The sequence below is a fragment of the Rosa chinensis genome, chromosome 7 (genome assembly GCF_002994745.2).
Source record: "Rosa chinensis cultivar Old Blush chromosome 7, RchiOBHm-V2, whole genome shotgun sequence".
In the NCBI taxonomy this organism is placed as follows: domain Eukaryota; kingdom Viridiplantae; phylum Streptophyta; class Magnoliopsida; order Rosales; family Rosaceae; genus Rosa; species Rosa chinensis.
The window spans coordinates 7,308,081-7,331,215 of NC_037094.1; the positions used below are offsets into that span (position 1 = coordinate 7,308,081).

Below are 23,135 nucleotides of genomic sequence, written 5' to 3' on the forward strand. Positions count from 1 at the left end.
CTATGCTGAAGGATCTAATTGGTTCATCAAGACCATTTCCTTGATAAAATAGTTCTCGGTGGTGGCCTTGGCACATGCCCAAAGCTGATCCTTCATCACCTTGCCAGGAAATAATTTGTTGAAGTTCGTCCACAAGTGTCTAACACAAAATCTCAGGTCTGCAAGTGGCATAACTTCCTCAAAAGCAGGTAACAACCCCTTCTGTTTATCATTAATGAAGGTCCAACCAGCTCCTTCATCCCTTATGTTCAGATCCTTAGCTAACAGGTCCAAAAACCAAGTCCAGCTATCGGTATTCTCCAACTCTACCATAGCATAGGCCAACACCCAGGTTGTGTTATTTGCATCCAACCCCACAGCTGTATGTATCTGACCTCCATAGCAGCTCTTCAAATGGTACCCATCGAGGCCAAGTATGGACCTACATCCAGCTCTAAATCCCATCTTAAGTGCTCCTAAACATATATAAATCCTCTTGAACACAGGTAACTGGCCTTCATTGAAGTCACACTTGATGTCAATTGTGGTATTTGGATCTGCTCTTCTAAGCTCATCCCCATAGTCTCTTATCCTTGCATATTGCTCCTTGATGTCAGCTTCTAAAAGGGATAAGGCTGCCTTTTTTGCTCTGTAAGCCTGCTGGTTTGACACTCTTGCCTTCACACCAGCTGACATGGCTTGTGCAAGTGACTCTATAAGAAAACAACCAAGCTCATCATCAGTTTACAACCAAACTGTAAAGCAGAAAATGCAAAAATGTAGCAAAACTGTAAAGCAAGTAGAAAGTGCAGAAATGCAGAAACTGTAAAGCAAGTAGAAAGTGCATAAATGCAGCAAAACTGTAAAGCAACTAGAAAATGCAGAAGTGCAGAAACTGTAAAGCAAGTAGAAAATGCAGAAATACGGCAAAACTGTAAAGCAGAAAATCTGTAATGTAAAGCAGAGAATGCAGAAATGAAGAAAATCTGTAATATAAAGTAGAGAATGCAGAAATGCAGAAAAACTGTAATGTAAAGCAGAGAATGCAGAAATGCAGCAAAACCGTAAAGCAGAGAATACAGAAATGCAGAAAAACTGTAAAGCAGAAATGCAGAAAAACTAAAAAACTGTAAAGCAGAAATGCAGAAAAACTGAAAAACTGTAAAGGAGAAATGCAGAAAATCTGTAAAGCAGAAAAACTGAAAAACTGTAAAGCAGAGAATGCAGAAATGCAGAAAAACTGTAAAGGAGAAATGCAGAAAATCTGTAAAGCAGAAAAACTGAAAAACTGTAAAGCAGAGAATGCAGAAATGCAGAAAAACTGTAAAGCAGAAATGCATAAATGCAGCAAAACTGTAAAGCAAAGAATGTAGAAATGCAGAAAAACTGTAATGCATAAATGCAGCAAACCTGTAAAACAGAAAATGCAGAATGTTGGAACTTGTAGGACTTTAGTCCCACATGGAAGAAAATCTTAAGGTTTATAGCCTTTATAAGACCCCATCCTTCCAAACAAGTGAATGGATGACAAGTTTAGATGTGGGCTTTGGTGGCTCTAGTGGGCTTTTCCTATTGGGTTTCCCATAAGAATATGCATATATTTAAACTGGACCAAACTCATACCTGTTGACCAATCGGGGTTGAGCTTAATCTGCTCAGCATACTTCTCAGTCAAGTATGGTACCCTAATCATGCGGTTTTCATGAACTCTAGCACAAGTGTGTGCAGGATTGTAGGTCTTGATTTGCAAAGTGTTTGCATGTTGCATCGTCGATGCGTGAAGCACAAATGGGCAATTTTCTGCTTTGCATATCACCTTTATCTTATCCTTGTCACTCTTAACAAACAAAGCTTCCCACCCTTTTTGAATTGCTCTTTTTCTTATTGCAACTCTCAATATCTTTGGGGTTGCAAACTTCATACCTATGCAGAATTGAGGGTTATGCATATCAGTTTTGGGGTTGAACTCAGGGAACCCATCTCCATCTACTTCCCCATCAAACCCTACCTCATTCCCAATATACTCCTCATCAGAGTCAAGTGCTCCATACATTGCTTCATTGTCATCACCATCTACATCTGCAGAAGCGGACCCTTGACCAATTTCATTAAACTCAACATCCATGTCACCTAACTAATCATCATCCAAACCATATTCAGCATAATCTTCATTGTCAAAATTGGGAACATAGTCCTCATCCTCTGAATTGTTCTCGTACAACAAGTTTTCATCATCAGTTTCATAATCAACTTCTTGCTCCACATCAGCAGGCACTCTTGATCTTCTTGTGCTTCTTGGTTCGTAGCTGGACACATCAACATCCACAAGACTGTCCAGGCCATCAAAGACACCTACCTTAGGTTCTTCTTCCACAATTTTTTGCTTTCCTTTGTCTTTAGGTGCATTCACTTGAGCTGCACTAGCTTGAGTAGGCACTACATCAGTCCATTCCAACTCCCTAATGACAACTCCAGAAGACTTATTTGGTGGCACTAAATTATGCCATTCCAACTCAGTTTGACAGTAGAAGTTGACTTCTTTGGTGGCCTTCTCGGAGTATCCTTCCTTGGTGAATCAGGTAGTTGCTTTATAACCATGCTTGGTGGCCTCCTTGGTGAATCTGGTAACTCCTCAATAACAACTCCACTAGAACCAGCCTGACTAAAAGCAAAATCATGGTACTCATCTTCTTCATCCGAAAGCTCATCCTCATCATCATCTATCTCCACAAAATAGGGGTTCAAATACAAATGATCCAAGTATAAAATCACTAGCCTAATTTGTGGAACATAGCAACACATAGTAACTGCATCCGAATCTGTCGAAAGCTTTGTCAAAGACTCATCCTCATTTCCAATCCTAAACCAATAATCTATCCTCTTGCCAGCATAGTCTTGGTTCAACCCCCTCACCATTCTATCAACTTCGACAAGTGACATCCTATCCTTGTCCACAAAGTCATAATAGTTTACCTTCCCACCTATATACTGATTCCCACTAAAATAACCTCCATGATACAGCTTAACAGTAAAGTAATCTGGGTGACCTGCATACCAAAATAATCAAAGTTTAATCCATACATGCAGACAGCAAAAAAATCAAGAAAAATAAAGCCACATATACATATAAACAGTAGCAATAGCAAACCTAATCGAAACTAGGACCACAACAACACTCAAGCAGACAACAACATTCTTTACTATTTGCTTGGACCACTTGAACAGTATTTAAAGGGTAAACACAGCACCCACCAACCTACTTTATTATATTCAGTATTTTATTCATAGCAATAAACATAAGCAGACAAGAAGCCCAATAAATTATCACATGCCAATCCCTATTTCAGTTCAAAATCACTTCTTCTAAACCACTTTCAAGCTTCGACGACCCCGATCAGTCCCCAAAATAGAATCCTCAAATTAGAAACCCTAATCTCTAAAACCAGAACCCCGATCGAAAACCTTAATCGAAACCATAACAAAACACCCAAAACCCAATCAAAATAAGAAAGCACGATTGAGATTAAACACTTACTGTAATTCGGAAGCTCATCTCCTTCGGTTTCCTCTCGCGGTCTCCAATCATCGTCCGCCATTCCGCCTTGACGATTTTGGGTTTGGGGTTGTATAAACTTTATCCAGTTCTGGGTTTCTATCCTCGATTAGGATCAATCTCTCACTTCTCTCTTCATTTTTGCTTTTCCAGTTTAGTCTTAGGGAATGGTTTTACAAATCCTCAAAATCGGGTTTAGATCTGAAATTGGAAATTGTGCTATTGTTTAATATTGTTTTAAGGTTAATTGAGTGGGAACTGATCGAGGTTTTGAGATTATTGGGGGGGGGGGTGAAATGATGTCACCCCCAAAGTTCAGGGGGGTAAACTGAAATTTATCCATGAATTAATTAGTTTAAGGAAATTCCAAATCAGATTGTTTTGGATTTATTTTTGTATTAAATGATGGGCCATGTATAGAAATTATTATTTTTACTTAATTATTTTAAGTAAATTATAAAACCATATGGCAATATAAGGAATTTCTGGAAAAAAAAATTTAATTGAATGTTATTTGGGGAGGTAAGAAGAGTAATTTTTTTTTTTTTCATTTTGCTCTCTTTGTCCTTATTTGTCTTTTCATGAAAAAGTTTATTAATAATTGAAAAAAGTTGGACGTCCAAATATTAAATTTGGAGGTCCAACTAGAACCACCCAATTTGATATACAAAAAAAAATACACTAAAAAAATATATATATATATATATATATATATAGGATTTTTCTCAGGTAAGGATGTCCTTAGTTTTTCTTATGGAACGGATTTACTGTTTTCACCCACTTTCCGATCACATTTTCACATCTTAACCGTTCAGTTTTTAGGTCCTAATGTATGGATCACCTCTGCAAAATTTCAGCCAATTTGGTGATCGTTAAGGCGTCCAAAACTGCAATTTACACGAACGAACCGAATCTGTCTAACCGGAACCGTTTGTTTACATTGTTGTAATTTGCAGTTTTGGATGCCTTAATGATCACCAATTTGGCTGAAATTTTGCAGAGGTGATCTATACATTAGGACCTAAAAACTGAACGGTTAAGATGTGAAAATTTGATCGGAAAGTGGGTGAAAACTGGAAATCCGTACCTAAGAAAAACTAAGGACGTCCTTAGTGTAGCCGGACTGTATATATATATATATATATGGAGTGTGGAACTATGGATTGTAAAATAATACGTGTGAATTTCCTTTCTTTTTAAAAAAAAAGAAAAAAATTGATATTTTTCATCCATCTTAAGAAGGTAATCATTTAAGAGAAAATAGTGTGAAACACAATAACTTCAACACAAATAACCTTGTTAAGATACATTAGAAATCAATCATGAAACTTTGAAAGGAACCAAAAACCACTTAATTGCCCCGACTACATAATCACCTTTCCTACGGACCTACCACAATTATCTAGTGTGAGGAAGTATTTTTTTATATATAATATATTCACGTGGAAGAAAACATTACAAGGAGAAATTTTAGTATGATTACATGTCATATATTTACTAAGAAAAATTCTACAATGTGTTAACTTATGAAATGCATACAATTGCCTTAAAAGTGGTCAAATGAGTCATCAAAATAGTAATATTAGTCCTCAAAGTAGTAACATAAGTTTTTAAAGTGGTAAATTTTCTTAGTTACCACATGAGTCCTCAAAATAGTAATATTAGTCCTCAAAGTAGTAACATGAGTCCTTAAAGCAGTAAATTTTCTTAGTTTACCATATGAGTCCTGAAAATAGTAATATTTAGTTCTCAAAGTGATAACATGAGAGGGATAAAAATAGTTAATGTATGAGAAATGTTAACATACCATAGCTTCACTCATTTACTAAATGAAAAGGAATTATTTATAGACCTTACTTTGGGGTCCTGATCTGATGTCATGCCATATGAAAGCACTATATCAATACCAAATTACTTTATATTATGATTGAGTTCTGCATCCAATATCTAGATATTCAAGCTCATATTATATCATTTTGAAGCTTTGAACAAGTCAAATGAGAATAACAATTAACTCACGTTATCACTAAACGTGAAAGAACTTGAATATCTATTCATAATCGTTTGAAGACCATTGTTGCATAGTTTTTTTTAATTTTATTGTTGAAATAGAAAAGTTTATTACACCAATGTTAAACCTCAAATAAAAAAAAATTATGGTGTTTAAGACACCCACTTATGAAAGTCGAGCATCGTAAATGTCAACTTAAGAAAATATGAATCTGTGCCCGATGCCAATTATGAGATGATAAGAACAAAATGTCGCATGTGAGTGTTACATTACATGCAGGCACATTTCTTTTCTTCCACATCATTTTGTGGTTGTAATCACTAGCTAATACTCACAGGAGCTGCAGACAGTACGTACATGCGGGCCTTCATGTATTCTCATAATCAAAAGCTACAAGATTTTCCAGCAAGGTCTACCGGTGCAGGACCCCAAATTATTGCGTAATACCATATTGTTTACCCACATATAGAAAGAATATTGAGTTTTTTTTTTTTTTTTCCAGATAAGCAAATTAAAGTACAGCGAAAAATCTCTAAAGCAACTTAAATCATGAAGGTCAAAATTAAAAGCATTAAGGACAGAGAGAGGAAGGCTATGTCTGTTAACACACAACCCTCATCATAAATTCATATTTAGAAAGGGTCCCTATTCCCACATGAAAACCATTATTTGAGTCGGGTGAGAGACTATATGATTGACTGCAAGAAGGTCCACTAGTTCTGTCGCTTCTTTGGATATCAGTACAAAGAACAAAGTACCCATTCCCCATATGCCCCATTTTCATTCGTCGTCTAATCCTTCCCTTCCTTTAGGATATGAGGTTTTTTTGTTTTTTTTTGTTTTGGGAGTTTGATATAATGTTAAGATGAGGATTGTTTAGGATTGATTGTCTGAAACGGTGGGATCTAAATTAGTGTTTTGAAAGCACCTACTCGATTTATTCAATATGAGAAATTGAGAATCATGACAACCTATGATAGTATCGATCTGATTCCTTGATTTTTATTAAAGAAATTACAATCCTGTAGGGGATGTAGAACAATCAGACAATGTCATATTCGAGCTTTTTCTCTGTTCATTTCCTACATACAATTCCTTGTAAAAGTGCCGGCTCTAATTTCTGACTAGACTATTTTATGTCGTCAATGTACCCTCCCCCTGTAAATCTGCTCTTTAAAAGATCCAATGATATTCCATTACATGCCACTTGGAGCTTGAAATTTATAATCAAGGCCGTCCTTTTAAAACTTTCATTCGCAAGCAATTATCTATCAAAAGTGTAGTTTGCTTCCTCCTACCATGTCAGCAAGACTCTGTTTCTTTGACAATATATAGCTAAAGAAAACTTCTAAAACAGAATACTCTATGTCAATACCTTCAAGTGATTACATGGTGCATTTATTGAATTGAAATTTCTTTTGTGCAGAGGTCAATGGGATATAGCTTGAATACGAGTAAATGACAATTTGGGTGCTATCACCTATCAGCATAACCTAATCCCAATTGGAACAAAGCCCTAGCAATGGACCAAGTCTTAGGCATAGTCCACACTGCATCCTATTAATCAAATGGCTGGCTTGTAGCTTCCATTCTTTGTTTGTTCTACAGAAAAATATTACAAAGTCAATGATAATCCTTTATATTAGTCCTAGCTAGCTATACATGTACAGCTGATTCAGAGTCCTATATATAATGCCATCACCTTTGCATATATATAGTCATATAGCTAAGATTTATCCCTCATAAATGTTATAGCTAGCTAGCTACCCTTTTCAATCCACCGAAACCCTGAGGTTGCTTTTATTGCATTATTGCTATCTTCTTCCTTCTAATATATGCACTGTATTGAACACCCTGATCGAGGTTGCTTTTATTGCTATCTTCTTCCTTCTAATTTCCCCCTTCTAGGAGTATATGCACTGTTTTGAACAGGGAATACAGAAAGCAAATACCACTATTACTCTATAGTATCACAAGCCTTAGCTTAAGATCAACCACACACCAACAGAGAGATGGGGAAGACAACCGGAAAGGTCATCACCTGCAGAGGTAAGAGCTAGTCTCACTATTTTGCATATATGTTTCATCAAGCACTCGAACTTACATGGCTGATATAAATGGTGGTCGATCGTGAAGCTGCTGTTGTTTGGGGTCCCGGGGAGCCTTTTGTGATGGAACAAGTTCAAGTGGACCCACCGGAGAAAAAGGAGGTCCGAATCAAGATCCTCTTCACCTCAATCTGTCACACTGATCTCAGTGCTTGGAAAGGAGAGGTATATATGGACGCAATGTTCAATTCAATAATGTTCTCTTGCCGGACCGGCAACATTAGAAACTAATGTTGTGAATGCAGACTACACATTATGTATGAAGAACGTAACGGGTCACGGGTGGTCCAGATTAACAATCTAAGAACAAAAGCGGAATTGTGTTAGACGAGAACATTTCCATCCTTATATTTAATTTAACACTATTTTTCTTTTCATGTTTTTTTGTAAAGAATGAAGCTCAGCGGGCCTTTCCTCGCATTCTAGGCCATGAAGCCGCCGGGTAAGTAATGGTAGTAGTACTTGTACTTTAATTATTTACTGAGAGCATAAATGCTCTCACATCGGAAATTCATAGCCTTTAATATCTTGATGGATGAGCAGAATTGTTGAGAGCGTTGGTGAAGGTGTGACAGACATGAAAGAAGGGGATCATGTGATCCCTATCTTCAACGGGGAGTGTGGTGACTGCATCTGCTGCAAGCATCAGAAGACTAATATCTGTAACAACTTTGGAGTAAACCCGATGAAGACGGTGATGAACAGTGATGGTAAAACTAGGTTCTCCATAATAGCCAAGGATGGCGGTGATAGAAAACCCATATATCATTTTCTCAGCACATCAACTTTCAGCGAGTACACAGTTCTTGAGTCCGCCTGTGTAGTCAGGATTGACTCGGAAGCTCCCCTCAAGAAGATGGCATTGCTCAGTTGTGGTGTTTCAACTGGTATGTCTGCATCGAAATTAAATAATTAATGGTTCCATGTGTTGGCCCACATTAATACCGATATTTAAGTAAAATAATACGTCGTTAACATTTATCATTACTTGCATTTGACATCAAATTATTCATCTAGTAGTAACTTGTCCTTCCCGCAACCATATGTTATAATTTTGAGATATTAATTGTTTGATGATATGGTATGATTCTTCAAGTCTTTGGTCCACATCTGACTTGAAATTTGTCTTGTTGCAAAGAGCCAAGCATGCACTTAATAAAAACACAGGATCCATAATGTGAGGAAGGGCTGCTTGTTCAAAATGTTTATCTATGTTATCTATATCAAAGAAAAGTTCAAGAACAATTTGATGCATGTGACCTCGATTATTGTCCAAAATTAGAGAGAGAGAAAAAAAAAAAACAATGCTCCCCTTCTCAAGGGGACATTAACATCGATTTATTAACAAACAAAATCAAGAATTTTTCTGCACTTCATAGCGATCTTATGCAATTCACATTCTTGTAGCAACTCGATCATAGAGATGTACGTCCCTTTTAGTTTTCAATAACTGCGAGGCATTTTCACTTGTACACCTGAAAATTGACACTAACTGTGATATGTAGGAGTTGGTGCTGCATGGAATGTTGCCAATGTTCAACCCGGCTCGACCGTTGCCATTTTCGGTTTAGGCGCCGTCGGACTTGCTGTAAATTCAATTCTATTCATTTTATTTTTGGATATGATTTTCATGTACAATGACTCATGACTCGTGTTAGATCATCGATAAAGTTTTTAAAGAGAAAATGTATATATTCATTATTTTTTGTGAAATTGCATGCATGCATAGAGTGATAGAGGATGTATGCGGCCGGTATCAGGTTATCAGCTCCTATGTGCATGCCATTATACTAATTACTAAATGCCATATATAACGTTGTTGACTTGAAGTTTTAATTAAAATAAATATGCCGACTTTAGATAATTAAAACTATTGTTACTACTAAATTACTAGCTAGGTTCATATGTTTTTCTTAAATTCATTAAGCAGGATTAATTAAAGAATACAAGTTCTCATTTCTTGGTGCAGGCATACTTGACATAAAAGTATTTAGTAGATTATACAATTATAAGATCTAACACATACTCTATCATTATTTCCAATTATTTATCAAATGCACCAGCCTTAATCAACTGGGATTTTTCATTGTTATCCATGTTATTAAACTAAATGCAAGTTGGAATTGGGTCAGGTTGCTGAAGGAGCAAGAGCCAGGGGAGCATCTAAAATAATTGGGGTTGACATTAACCCCAATAAATTCATCAAAGGTATAGTCTTCTTTTGTTTAATTTTGATATAATCAATAAGGTATTTAGATTCTAATTTCTATAAGATTTGCTAATTAATTTAGTACTCGTTTCGTAATGTGAATATAGGCCAAGTAATGGGAATCACAGATTTCATAAACCCTACCGAACCTGGAAAGCCTTTGCATGAGGTCAGTTCGATCTGTTATTATAATTTATAATGAAGACTAGACCTACTACCAAATTACCTGGTCTCTCAAGAATTGAATTCTATAGAATATAGGGCGGGGTGAAATTTGCACACCCAAAATTGTAAATTGCACACCTCTTATTTTTTTAATAATATTTCATATCACGTCCTTTTAGACTTCCAAAACTACCCTTAAAAAGTCAGAGTTTTCTTTATTTCCTTTTTGGGTCCTCTCTCTCTGTGGCCAGCACAGACCCTGTTACTGCTTCTTCATGCTACTCAGACGAGGAGACCAAAGAAGCAGCATGAGTCCTCAGTGATTGCAAAGAAGCACCGTAATCGGATGCATTAGTGAAATGAAGCATATGCCACAAACCAGAACCCATGATCAAGACATCTGGGTAGTTTCGATTTCGATTGAAACCCGCAACCAGAGAAGTCAAATTGAGAGCATAAGGCTTGAACAGAAGAAGTCTAACCTCATCCCAATCTCATCAACCACAATCTGATAATCACTGTGGCGCTTGAACAGCTTACCCCGAACCATGTCCATCCACTCCGAATCGAGAACCAGAGTGAGCAACGAGTCAGCGACGAGCCTGGCCTAAGAGTCGCCGGCGACGACGACCCAAGATCCGTTAAGGAGATTGGCGGCATCGAATCGGCCGAGCTTCTGGAAGCTTCAGGCCAAGCTTATGGTAATCGAGGGGAGGGGGGATTGGAATCGGGGGAGGGAGTGACGTCCCAGACGAGGTCGTGGAGGTGGGAGAGGCAGGAGTCGCAACGGTTCTGGAAAACGACGACGGAGGAGACGGTGCTGACGAAGCCGGTGACGGAAGGGAAGTAAGGGGTGAGGTGGACGCCTATGGCGAGAGTGATGAAGAGGGCGCCGCTGAAGAAGAGCATCTTGCGGCTGAGATGATAACTGGCCATGCCCATTAGAACTAAAACCACAACGCAAGCCGCCAACACTCCCAATTGAACTGCTCCGATCAATGGGGGGAGGGTGAGACTTGAGAGGACCCAAAGAGAAAAAGAAAACTCTGATTGTTTTAGGGTAGTTTAGGAAGTCTAAAAGGATATATGTGATATGAAATACTATTAAAAAAATAAGAGGGTGTGCAATTTGCAATTTTGGGTGTGTAAATTTCAACCCCCGATACAGTTATCTTCTTCTTCTCTCGGATTTGCAAGATCACGTTTTCTGCAATATATATATTAACAATTCATGGCCCGACATTGTTGCAGAGAGTTGGGGAAATAACAGAAGGAGGTGTGGACTATAGCTTCGAGTGTGTAGGAAACTCTGATGTTCTTCGGGAAGCCTTTCTCTGCACACATGAGGTACTTATTTATCTTATCTATTGACAATTCATCAAATACTTTGTATTAATTATTTGATAGTCTCCAAACACTTTCTTTTGTCTTTTTTTATCCTGTCTAACTCTCTCGCTCTTTATTGTTCATATCTATTTATCTAAATCTCTTATCAGTTCAGAACTTCAGACCCCAAAAAAAAAAAGTCTCTTATTAGACATTTAAAAAAATATCTTATCTAAAAAAAAAAAGCAAAACATATGTAGTTGCTTGGGTGCAATATCCTTTACTCGTCCCTACCCCTCACGGTATTAAATTTGATCGAACAATGACCTTAATTAGATCAATAATTTAGCAGCTTAATACGGCAAACTATCTAGAAAGAGTTCGATTCAGTTGGAGGAATTTTCAATTTTACCTGATAATTGATATCTAGTATCCCTTCTTTCAATTATTAACATTGTAGGGATGGGGTTTTACTGTGATATTGGGAATTCATGCTACCCCAAAAATGCTTGCCCTCCATCCAATGGAACTGTTTCATGGTCGAGGAATTATTGGATCTGTGTTTGGAGGCTTCAAAGGGAAGAGCCAACTCCCCCGTTTTGCCAAAGAATGCATGCGAGGGGTAAGTATATAACGTTCCACTATCCTCTCTCAGTTCAATACAGTATATGTTCATTTCCAGTTCTGAACAAATTTTCATCTCATCAGGTGGTCGATTTAGACGAGTTCATAACACATGAGCTTCCCTTCGAGAAGATAAACGATGCGTTTAAGTTGCTCGTTGAAGGCCAGTCACTGAGATGCGTTCTGCATCTGTGAGCTCTGTTTCACTTTCACGGTCCTGATTGCATATGCCGGTGTTTTGGAGCATGCACTTCAGTTCGGTCTACATATGCCTTGAATTGACTCAAAGGTTTCTCACCTTTGCGTTGATAATTCAAACAAATAAACTCTTTGTGATGTATCTTTCTGTTTAATGAGTCATTCTGACGTATAAATGGTTGTACAGCATTACCATTCAATCACGGTTGTTCTATCCCTCTAAGAAATTGATTTACACGTTTATCGGATTGACTTTACAGGGTAAAGCAGAATAACCACAACTCGTCTTTAGTTTGTTCCCAAGGATACTGTTCCATGGATGGCGCTGGGAGCAACGCCTCATGCCCCTCATCTATGATGGAATGGTGCTTTCTTTTGATCTTGATGTCAGTTAAGCCAACATCAATGGTCATATGGAAGCTGACCACCATTATTAGCATTTTTTGGTTAACAGTTGTTCCTAAATGTAATCTTATAGATAATCAAAAAATAACAATAAGAGCTCCAGCGTAAAACCTGGGTTTGAGGCTGACAACAGAGCATAGTGCAGACCACACCATTTTGCCTCTAATCACATTTCATCCCCATACAATGTAATCCTTATTGGGCCTCTATAACAATCAAAGTACACTGGATAGCATATTTTCAGATGTAAGTATACTGAGACCGTACAAAACGGGGCAGAATCTTCAAACACTTCTAACAAAAATGACCAGCACAAGGAGTTGATTAATATAAATGAGCAAGCTTAATAAACCACTCATTAACAAAAGAACCATTTAATTAACTTACAAAAGGACTGTTAAAAGGGTCTTTATATGTCAGGAACTACTTAGAAGAGTTTAGTCTTTGGGAAAAGACCACAACCCAAAATGGACAATAATACATGAAATCATGTGCAGCCTCAAGTTCTTGTCCAACTCTATATTCCAGATAACGACATAGTAAACCTCTAAGAGAACAAAAGATCGAAGGCTATATCAAGCCAAGGACAGGTATAAGATAAACCAGGAACGACCAGAGGCACGGAGAACATCTTTACATAGTTGTGTGTATTTAAATATATTTAAACCGGAACTGTAAATCAGTCTTGGATGCCAAAGATGAATCAATGTATGGGAAGGCGAGGAGCGCGTGGACGAACAGGTGTCTTGGATGGACTTACCCTGTTTATACAAGACACCAGAGATTAGTAAACCAACACTAATCTAGAAATTTCATACTTCTTATTCTATTGGGAGGATAGAAAGATAAACCAGCATGGAAATCTAACCTGATTGGCAATGATCCCAAAACCACACCACTACAATTGAGAGCAGCAATTGCACTTTCAGCCTGCAGGATGAAGCACATTACAATTATATTCTAACAAACTGCAGCAACCAATATGACGGTCTATTTTTTAGAAGTAGATATAACTTGTAATCAAACAACATTCCGATCACTAAACATAGAATGGCAGGCATTCCGGTGAACATTGATCTTATATACAAGATCCATGCCTACTTTACAAATCACTTGATTCCACTTCTACAATATACCGCTATAGAACCCAGACTGCGCCAAAGATATGTGTGTTTTCCAAATCCTCCAATAACACTAATTTGCCCGATTAAAACTTTCCCATGAGTATCTGTGTCAAATATTTCAACACATGCCTTCTGTGTGGTCAAACCATCTAGTAGAGAAATACTGCTTAAAAGCAGCAAAATTCCTCCCATCCCCATACCAACTGTCCCAACAAGAAACCCGAAACAGGAACCATAGATTATTAGATTTCACATCAACCATCAAATATTCTGTTACCGGGGAAGACCACTAATCAGAGTTTCCTTGTTTCAGATAGTGGAGCAGAAGGAAAACAATAGTTTCTGCATCATATTGGGACTTTTAATAATGACTGGCAATAAGTGTTTACATAAATACCAAGGGTCCACTGTTGGAACTTGGCCGAAAACAGCAACACTTAAAAGGATAAGGAAATCCAAGACAGCTGGTATATTGACACTAGTAACTCTCCAATAATACTCATTTTAGCAGGTGCCACTAATTACTGCTCGTATAATAATGTATGTTCCACAATGCACAAGAGACTTGATGTGTAAAAAGAATGAGCTAATACTCAGTTAACTGGACCTTAAAAGACTTCCCTCCAAAAGAAGATATCACAAGAGAAGTAGAGTATAACTAAGCAGTCTAAGCTTATTGAATATCACACCCATGGGCTGTGAGGAGGCATGGAAAACAAAGTTATAAAATGCTTTCAATGTTGCACCAACTATAGTGCAAAAAGACGGGTGAATTAAAATGTTGAACACAAATGGTAAACTGATTTCGATTCTAACCAATTCATGGCAATCAAGAGCTATAAATTCTTTTAAGCATAATTCAACTCTTGGATACTCCCTTATGGTCAGAAATACAGAAAAGCTATCATATTGGATGCTCATTGAGAATGAATTGGCAGTAATAGCTAATTGATAACTCTATTTGTTCCCATTGTACCCAAAAACTTAAACTATTAGGATGTGGGCTGAATTGTTGTCTTAGTCTAAAGCTCCCAAATACGTGCTGACTTCTCTCAACCTACCTAGAAACACCTGAAGTGTGTAAGTTCACCTACATTAGAAGGCTGCAGGTGCAAGCATTAGAATTCTTAGAATCTCCTTCTCTGATTCCGTAATAAAACTTGTTGGTTTATCAGTGTCACTAATAGCCTAAGATGTTAGTCCACAGGCCAACCAGTGCCTTACAATTTAAAACTCACAATAAACAAACCATTCACCTGTCCTTTACAAGAGTAGAGACCTCAAAATATACTACCCATCTAAGGATAATAATAGTTAGTATGGAGATGAATGAACTTCAAAGTATATCATCTCTGCAGGCTTAAAATAGAGTTTCAAAGCAACTTTGCTCTCTCTATCAGTCCCAGAACACATTTCATTCATAAAATCATCAACAATGTATTCCTATTACACAACTAGCTTCTTATCTAACACATCTATCGCATCACTGAGACACAATAGTCACACTTGTCAAGGGAAATAAAAGAAACTCTTAAACTATCAGCTTTTGCTTCATGTATTACTAACCTCACGTATTCTTAGCTTGAACTAGTAGATAAAAGCTAAAACAAATACTAATATGAAAAGAAAAAAAAAAAAACAGAAAATACAAATGCAAGATTAGAGGAAGAGATAAATACCATCACAAACTCAACAAATGCAATACGAGTGGAGTGGTGATAGTCTCCCAGCAGCCTCAGACGATAAACCTGCAGCAGGAGAGATATCCTCATGAATGGAGTCCAATACAGTAGTCACTGTTACGAATCAAAAGACAAAAGGAAACATAATACTCAAATTTCCCCAAGAAATCACAAACCTCTCCACAAACTGATTCAAAAAAGAGCTTAACATCAGCTTGAGAAACCTGAAAAAATTAAGCCAAATAACAGTCACATAAGAAATTTAAAAACCTAGGTGCCAACACATGACAAATTCTCCCAATAAAAGTACCTTCTTGTCAATATTTGTACAGTATATCGTTCTTGCACACATCTCACGTTCATCTTCAGTCTAAACCAAAGTATAAAGAACACCCATGTTATTAAGAAAGAAACTCTTGATTTTGGGATCTAAAAGACTTCCAAGTTCAGAAATCTGCAACTGTCTCAAAAAAAGAGGTTCACTTACCCGAGGCAAGAATGTTGGGTTAACAGGTGCAATAGCTGTCTTAGAAGGCAACACCCTCACAGGGTAGAACCCAAGCATTGTCCCGGCAAGACTCAAAGCAGCCCTTGCACCTTCTGCTTAAACAAAAACCATGAACCAAATCAATAAACAGTACAATAGCAATTAGCAAATCGTAACTGCAACATATAACTCTTCAAATATATGCTTCAATATAATCTCAGCATATGGCCAACCCACACTACCTTCATCAGTGAACTCAATAAAGGCAAAACGGAGTACAGAATTCGGGTCACCACAAATTCGGCAGTCAACAACCTTCATCCACACAAAATGCCAATTGTTCAAAACCAGAAACTTTGATCAGGCAATGAAAAAGCTCTTCAAAAGATTACCACATTACCTGCCCACAAGTAACGAATAGAGCTGCGAGCTGTTCCTCAGTGACCTATGTTCCAAAAACCAACCACATCAGTTCACATAAATAGTAAAAACTATGAAAACCATAAAGAATGTGACTTTTGTACCTGTTGATCAATGTCAGACACATACACAGTCCTTCGAATTCTATCTTCTCGCTGGGCTAGACTGGTCCTGCTGTTCATTCTCCTCTTTCCTTGATTATTCCTCTGATCAAAGAACAAAAAATTACACACACAAGCCCATCAATCAATAAAGTCTTGATAATGCAGTAACCAACACAGAGTCTAATAGCACTAATTATAGCAGTCAAATTCATCTCAAATGACTCACCCAACACAAAAATATTCGATCTTTTTTCATTCATTTCCACACAATCCAGACAAACAGTCAAAATCAAAATGAAGAAAGAATGATGTACATACTCGTCGGCCGGGAAAACCACCACCGTTAATTTGTCCGATTCTGTTTCCATTCTGCATCATCAGTGCGGTGAAGTCAACAAACCCACCGTTGATTCCATGGTTGTTGTTAGCATGTGAGGGAGGCACAAACTCCTCCGCCATGGGGTTGAGCTTAGAGAAGAGCTCCCTCAGCTCCCTCATGTCCCGATTGAAGCTGTCCCCCACGTTGTGGTGATCCCCGCCGTTCATCTCGCCGTTAGATCGCTGCTGGTGATGCACCACCTGATCGAAGCTCAGCTGACCGTTCTGGTTCCCGTTACCGTTACCGTTTACCATCGCGTACTGCTGCTGCTGCTGTAGAGCCGCCTCGAGCCGCTGCCGTAAAGGCCCGTGCTTGGCCGAGGACTGATCCTGATCGTTGGATGTCACGGCAACACCAGCAGCAGCCGCCGATGGCTGCTCCGTCGTAACCTCCGGGTTCCGATTCCCTGAGGCGGACCCCACGGTCTTCCCCAACTCCACCCCAGCATTCTCGAGATTCTCAACCACTGCCATAATTCCTCTCTCCTCTTTCTTCTTCCTCTCTCTTTCCCTTTTGAGACTTCGGAGACAAAAATATTAAAAAAAAAAAAAAAAGATTAAAACTTTGATCGCCGATCAACAGCGGGACAGAGCCTAAGAACAATCGCACCTCGAGATCACTACGGAGAATACGAAATGGGAAGAATTTATACCCAAAAATAAAAATAAAAAAGACTGAAAATTCGAGCTCTCTCCTCCCACAGTGTTTAAGGGTTTTTGTTTTTATTTGGTTTTATTAAATGAGAAGTGAGAGAGAGTCTAAGCAAGAGGAGCTCTCTGTTTACATGACATGGTAGTCCTGAAAATGGCGATAGAGAGAGAGAGAGAGAGAAAAGGGAAGGGATGTTCTGCAACTGAGAGATGATAGCTCTAAGCCTCAAAGCATCTCATTCATTTTTTCTTTTCATGTACATGACATTTTACATAAGGATGGTTTTGGGGATCATGGTGATGGCGTAGGTCGTATGTGACCACGTGGCGCGATGGAAATGGTGGATGAGGAGGAAGGGCAGGCGAAGATTGATTGCGTTGAATAATTAATCTTGGGAGGAGGAGGAGGAGGCCAATCTTTTTGACCTTTACACAGTAGTCAGTAACTCTCTCTGCGTCTCCTCCGGACTAACAGACTGTTAGTACCAGTCGGTCGAGGGGCGTTTCCGTCATTCCACTATTTAATATTTTAAAAGCACATTTTTTTATTTGTCAATCAAAATTCCTAGGCTCAGAGACTAATCTGTGCTCGAGGGATAGTATTAGAACGTTTCTTCCCCCTGACCACAAATAATATATTGGGATTTAACTCCAATAAGCCTCGGCGGGATTCGAACTCCTGTGTGGGGTCTTACCAACTCAACCACCTGTGGTGGTTCATTTTAGCTTATAGTGACTCGAAATTTATGTGAAATTAATTATAAAAAAAAAAATTAAAAAATAAAAAAACTGTTTTATTCAATTCAGTAATGATTTTCCCAAAATGAAATCGTCTCTCTGAAACACAAAGGTTAACTTACTTTTCTGAAAATAGTTTTAGCTCTAGTAGTATCAGAGTATCAAACTACCGAATACGAAGACAAATAGTTTTATATAGTTATGAAAATAGATTTGGTTTTGGAGGTTAGCCCTCCTTTTGACCAAAATAATTTGTTAGCATTTAGTAATGGGTAGTGTATGGTTACTAACTTTGCTTATAATGTGCTACGATAAACTCTATTAACTATGAGTAAGTCTTTAACATAAGTGCAACAATATGAACCGGTTATGGTTAATGTGACGTAACACATGGAACATAATTAGTCAATAAATAATGGTTAGTTGCAGTTTGAAAATTATTAACAAAATCACATTAAATTAACAATAGTTTTCATTTTCCTTTCAAGAAACACAGATAATTTTATTTATTTATTTATTATTACTTGTCACCGTCTTACTTACCTTATGGTTTGTGGTGAAAAAAAAAAAAAAAAAAAAACAGATCACTTGGCAAGACTTGTGGGTGAGAGAGTTGAATATTATTATGTTTAGTAGTATCTTTAACTCCCCACACAAGAATATGCTCCCTTTATTATTTGGTGTGGCAAACGGTCTATTTCATGCATGACTTGGGTATATAAGAATTACCCTAGATTAGATTAGATAGAACAAATGAACAATATAAATCAAAATAAAATTTGTCCTTGTTTGCTATTGCGCGTGATGGTTATGGACATTATTGTGACATCTAATGGGGATTAATTTCAAAGGAAAGTATAGCTTTTTTGGTGAAGAAAAATGATGGTTTTGAAGACCTTGGTACAAAAACATATTTTTATTTGGAAAATTAATTCTTATTATTGAATAAAATTTGGATGTTTGACCAATTGATGGTAACTCAATAACAGAAATTAAAAGGGTGGTTTGGTGGGTGAGAAAGAATTTTCTCGTTGTGATATGACATTAATACTTTACCATGTCATTGGAGATTAGATGGGATATTAATCTCCAACCTTGGGTTTGGTTTAGTTGTTAGCTCAATTAGGACAGTCCTTCACACTATTATAAGATAAGATAATATCACAAAGGGAAATTCGTCCAAACAGTGCCTGAACTTTTCCAGACTATTAATTTTCATACCTATACTTCAAAAAATGTCAAAATGGTACCTGAGTATTTGAGCCCGACCCAATTTTCGTACCTAGCAACAGTAAAATCGTCAACTCCGTCAACTTTTCAGGGGTAAAAGCGGTACTTCATGTATTTTGGTACAGTAAATCAATTTTAAAACAATGAAAATCTAAAATAATCCCCAAACTTTGATGTTGGGGAGACTCGAACTCATCCCAACACATATGGTAATGAAAGCCCCAACCACCAGAATGCTTGCCTGTTGTTAGTATTAGGTAAACAAAAATTATATATATTATTAAGTTTAAAAACACTTTCTTTGACCATTCTGTCATCTTCCTTCTCGTGCTGCAGCCTCTGCAAGTATCTCTCTCTCTCCCCTCCTTCTTCATTCCAGATTCCCAGCCACAAAGTTTCTTACTATTAATTTTTGTTTAGAATTAGCTCAGAACTGATGATAACCCAACAAAGCCATGAGTTTTGAGTTCGTCTCAGATTGCCCATTTTCCAATGGTGGCTGTTCTCGTCTCAGTAAGCAGACGTTGGAGTGGGTTTAGTGCAGAACAGTCCCAGCAAGCAGATGTTGGAGTGGGTTTAGTGCACGGGGTGTACTGAGCAATTTCTCCTGCTTCTCTGTTTTTTTTTTTTTAAATGGTGCTTGACCGAGATGGTTCAGCGAGTGGGAGGCCGAGACCGAGTTATTGGGACTCCGATACCGACAGCCATGGGATTTCGAGACCGAGATGGTGAGTCTGATATCTATTGCGATACCAAGATGGGTATTGTGGTGATGCCGAGAGCGTTAGTAGGGAGCGAGAGCGATAGTGGAGAGAATCGAGAATGATATCGGAGAACCCGAGTCTGGGATTTCAATTGAATAACAGTAGTGGCAGAGCGTGGGCTCATGACCCCATTCCGGCAGAGCTAATCCTTACCCCGGCAGAGCTAATCCTTACCCCCAAAATCATGGGCGGAAACGGCGTCGTCCACCGTTCTGTCTCCTCCTCTCATCGGCTCTGCGTCGGCAAACACATCGTCCTCGACAAACCCATCCCCATCAACGACGAGCTCGTCTAGGACAACGGCACGTGGTTTCCCCAACCCCGTATCGATCGCATCACCGACACCGACGGAAAGTGCAGACGCGTGGAGGTTGGAAACGTTGTCGTCGGAGTCGAAGGAGATGAGGCGGTCGACGATGAAGACTAGGGAGTCGGTGTAGGGGACGAGGGAGTTAAAGGGTTTCGAAATGGCGAGGCAGCGAATGAGGGTCTTGGTGTCCGAGACCAGGTCGAAGATCTGGAGGAGAAGAAGAGGATGGAGACAAGTGGTGAGAGAAGATGAATAGTAAAATGACGAAAATATCCTTCAAAAGTTGACGGAGTTAACGATTTTACTGTTGCTAGGTACGAAAATTGGGTCGGGCTCAAATACTCAGGTACCATTTTGACATTTTTTGAAGTATAGGTATGAAAATTAATAGTCTGGAAAAGTTCAGGCACTGTTTGGACGAATTTCCCTATCACAAATAGTGGGCACGTCTCAAATGAGTTTCGAATTTTGTTTTTTAAAGGGTTACACTTCTAATTTAGTTCAAAATCAACTCAATATTTCACCATTCCATACTATTGGGGTACGTAGTAATGTTTTCAACAATTCAAAACAAAATTATAGGCTTATGTGTTCTTATACATTTCGTCCAACATCTTGTTATATTGTAACCAATTTTTAGGATCATTTACAACTCTTGTTTCCACATTTTTAGTATGGTATTTTTGCATTGCATTTAATGAGATGGGTAAATTCCTCCTATGGTACCTGAGGTATTGCTACTTGGACAGTTTGATACATGATGTATTAAATGGGACAGTTTGGTACTTGAAGTTAGACTCCGTTTGACACTTTTGTATTTCTGTTAATTTTTCTGTTAAATGTAAGGATAAAATTGACATTTAGAATATATGTATAAAGCATAATAAAAAAACATGAGTTTGTGGGTTGATTTTCTTCATAATTTTATAGGTATGAATTAATGCTTATGGGTTATGTTGAAGGTGAAATATTCGAATTTTATGTTTACTATATAGTAATCATATAGTGAACACCCATGAGAGTACTCCATTGAAACTAGTCTAGTACAACTAAATTTTTTTAAACATAAAATTCAATTATGTCAACTTTAATATAACCCAAAAGTATTAATTCATTTTCATTTTCTCCTAAATGACCCAAAAAATGATGGAGACCTAAAATAATACCAAATAATATCATCACATTGTGTTTATGAAGAGGAGGAAAAATCCAAGTTTTGGAGGAAAAATTAGTGGATTTATAGAGAATAGTACAAAAAAAATCTGATTATTATATTTCTTTAACATAAAATTCGAATATTTGACCTTCAACATAACTCATAAACATTAATTCATACCTATAAAATTATGAAGAACGGCAATCAACCCACAAACTCATGTTTTTTTATTATGTTTTTATACATATATTCTAAATGTCAATTTTATCCTTACATTTAACAGAAAAATTAACAGAAGTACCAAAGTGTCAAACTGAGTCTAACTTCAGGTACCAAACTGTCACCTTTAATAGACCGGGTATCAAACTGTCCAAGTAGCAATACCTCAGGTACCATAGGAGGAATTTACCCTAATGAGATTGAGTGGTTTAGTCCCTACAAATACGAAACATAAATTGAAATTAACACAGTGGCTCAAAATTTTTGTATGGCCCCACAAAATTTTGATTATACTTAACGTCAACAAACACATGATCGAGAGCGAATAAGATGACTACTTACTAATATGAAATGTACACTGGAGAACAAGATGAATAATTCAAATGTGTAGAAGATCCATTCTCTCTTTTTCATTCTCTCTTGGAGAAACCCTAAGTTCGCGGTTTCGCCATTTTGTTGAAAAATCAGTCTCGTCCGGCGGCGCCCGGGCGTCAGGATGGCCTCCGGCCTCACTGTAGTATTGGGATGTGCTGCCGGACGGGAGATCGATAGCTACTGCCCTTGGGACTCTGTCGGAGAGGTTTGTTCTTGGCTTTGTCAGTTTTGGTTTAGCTGGGCTGGAGACGGCAGCGGTGGGTTATGTCGTTACAGGCTAGTTATCAATCCCCGGGGAGGTCTTCTTGGACCGACGACGCTGACGGGGTTTTCGCTCCATGGCGGTGCGGGGCTGTGAGGAACCGGATCGGGGACTGTGTTAGTTTGGTGGTGATCATGCAGGTCGGAGATGTACTCTGGGCGATTTAGATCGCTGTCATGGTGGTGTGGATCGCGACGAGGTGTGTTGGCGGGCAGGGATCTGACCAAACTCGGCCGGAATTTGACGCATGATGAGGGATGGGAGCAGATGGAGGACTGGGCCTAAACCGGGTTGATGGGCTGTGGGTGATCTTCTTGGCAGACTACCATATTGGGCTTCAGTTTTTTGTATGGCTCGGGTTTCTACCCTAGTCCAGTAGCTTCTAATTTTGGGCTAGGGTTTAGGCTTTTGGCCCAACCCTATGTTTTTAGCTTTTTGTCTAATTACACTATGTTCCCTGTTTTTAGGAACTAAACGAGTGTTTGTTTTGGCTTGTCTATTTGCTATGTTTGTCCATAGTTTATAGGCTCGCTTTTTTGTGAGCGATAAGTTCAAATATAGTTGGTCTATCCTATGTATCACTGTGGCTCATCCACGAAGTCTTGTCTGGCCATTGTTATGTGTCAGCGGATGGGTATGTAATGGCCTTCTTGGCAT

General features: G+C 38.2%; 3 protein-coding genes and 1 pseudogene across 3 annotated transcripts; 1 reads left to right on the top strand and 3 right to left on the bottom strand.

Annotated features, from left to right (window-relative positions):
- LOC112177321 lies at window positions 1–2,104 on the bottom strand. The gene is made up of 2 exons (XM_024315617.1): window positions 1,603–2,104; window positions 1–692 (listed from the first exon to the last, which is right to left on the bottom strand). Exons 1-2 carry the CDS (start codon window positions 2,102–2,104, stop codon window positions 1–3), a joined length of 1,194 nt encoding a protein of 397 aa, XP_024171385.1.
- A 5,146-nt stretch (window positions 2,105–7,250) lies between these two features.
- Window positions 7,251–12,430, top strand: LOC112180413 (alcohol dehydrogenase-like 4). The gene is made up of 10 exons (XM_024318962.2): window positions 7,251–7,592; window positions 7,680–7,816; window positions 8,044–8,093; window positions 8,195–8,538; window positions 9,157–9,239; window positions 9,784–9,859; window positions 9,968–10,029; window positions 11,277–11,372; window positions 11,812–11,973; window positions 12,060–12,430. Exons 1-10 carry the CDS (start codon window positions 7,556–7,558, stop codon window positions 12,168–12,170), a joined length of 1,158 nt encoding a protein of 385 aa, XP_024174730.1. The 5' UTR covers window positions 7,251–7,555; the 3' UTR covers window positions 12,171–12,430.
- LOC121050808 lies at window positions 10,170–11,268 on the bottom strand (annotated as a pseudogene).
- A 478-nt stretch (window positions 12,431–12,908) lies between the features above and the next one.
- Window positions 12,909–17,677, bottom strand: LOC112180412 (polyadenylate-binding protein-interacting protein 11). Its single transcript, XM_024318960.2, has 10 exons — window positions 16,714–17,677; window positions 16,396–16,497; window positions 16,272–16,316; window positions 16,114–16,186; window positions 15,872–15,984; window positions 15,695–15,754; window positions 15,561–15,608; window positions 15,382–15,450; window positions 13,447–13,508; window positions 12,909–13,339 (listed from the first exon to the last, which is right to left on the bottom strand). The coding sequence occupies exons 1-10, from the start codon at window positions 17,245–17,247 to the stop codon at window positions 13,282–13,284; spliced, it is 1,164 nt and encodes a 387-aa protein (XP_024174728.1). The 5' UTR covers window positions 17,248–17,677; the 3' UTR covers window positions 12,909–13,281.
- Window positions 17,678–23,135: the final 5,458 nt, after the last annotated feature.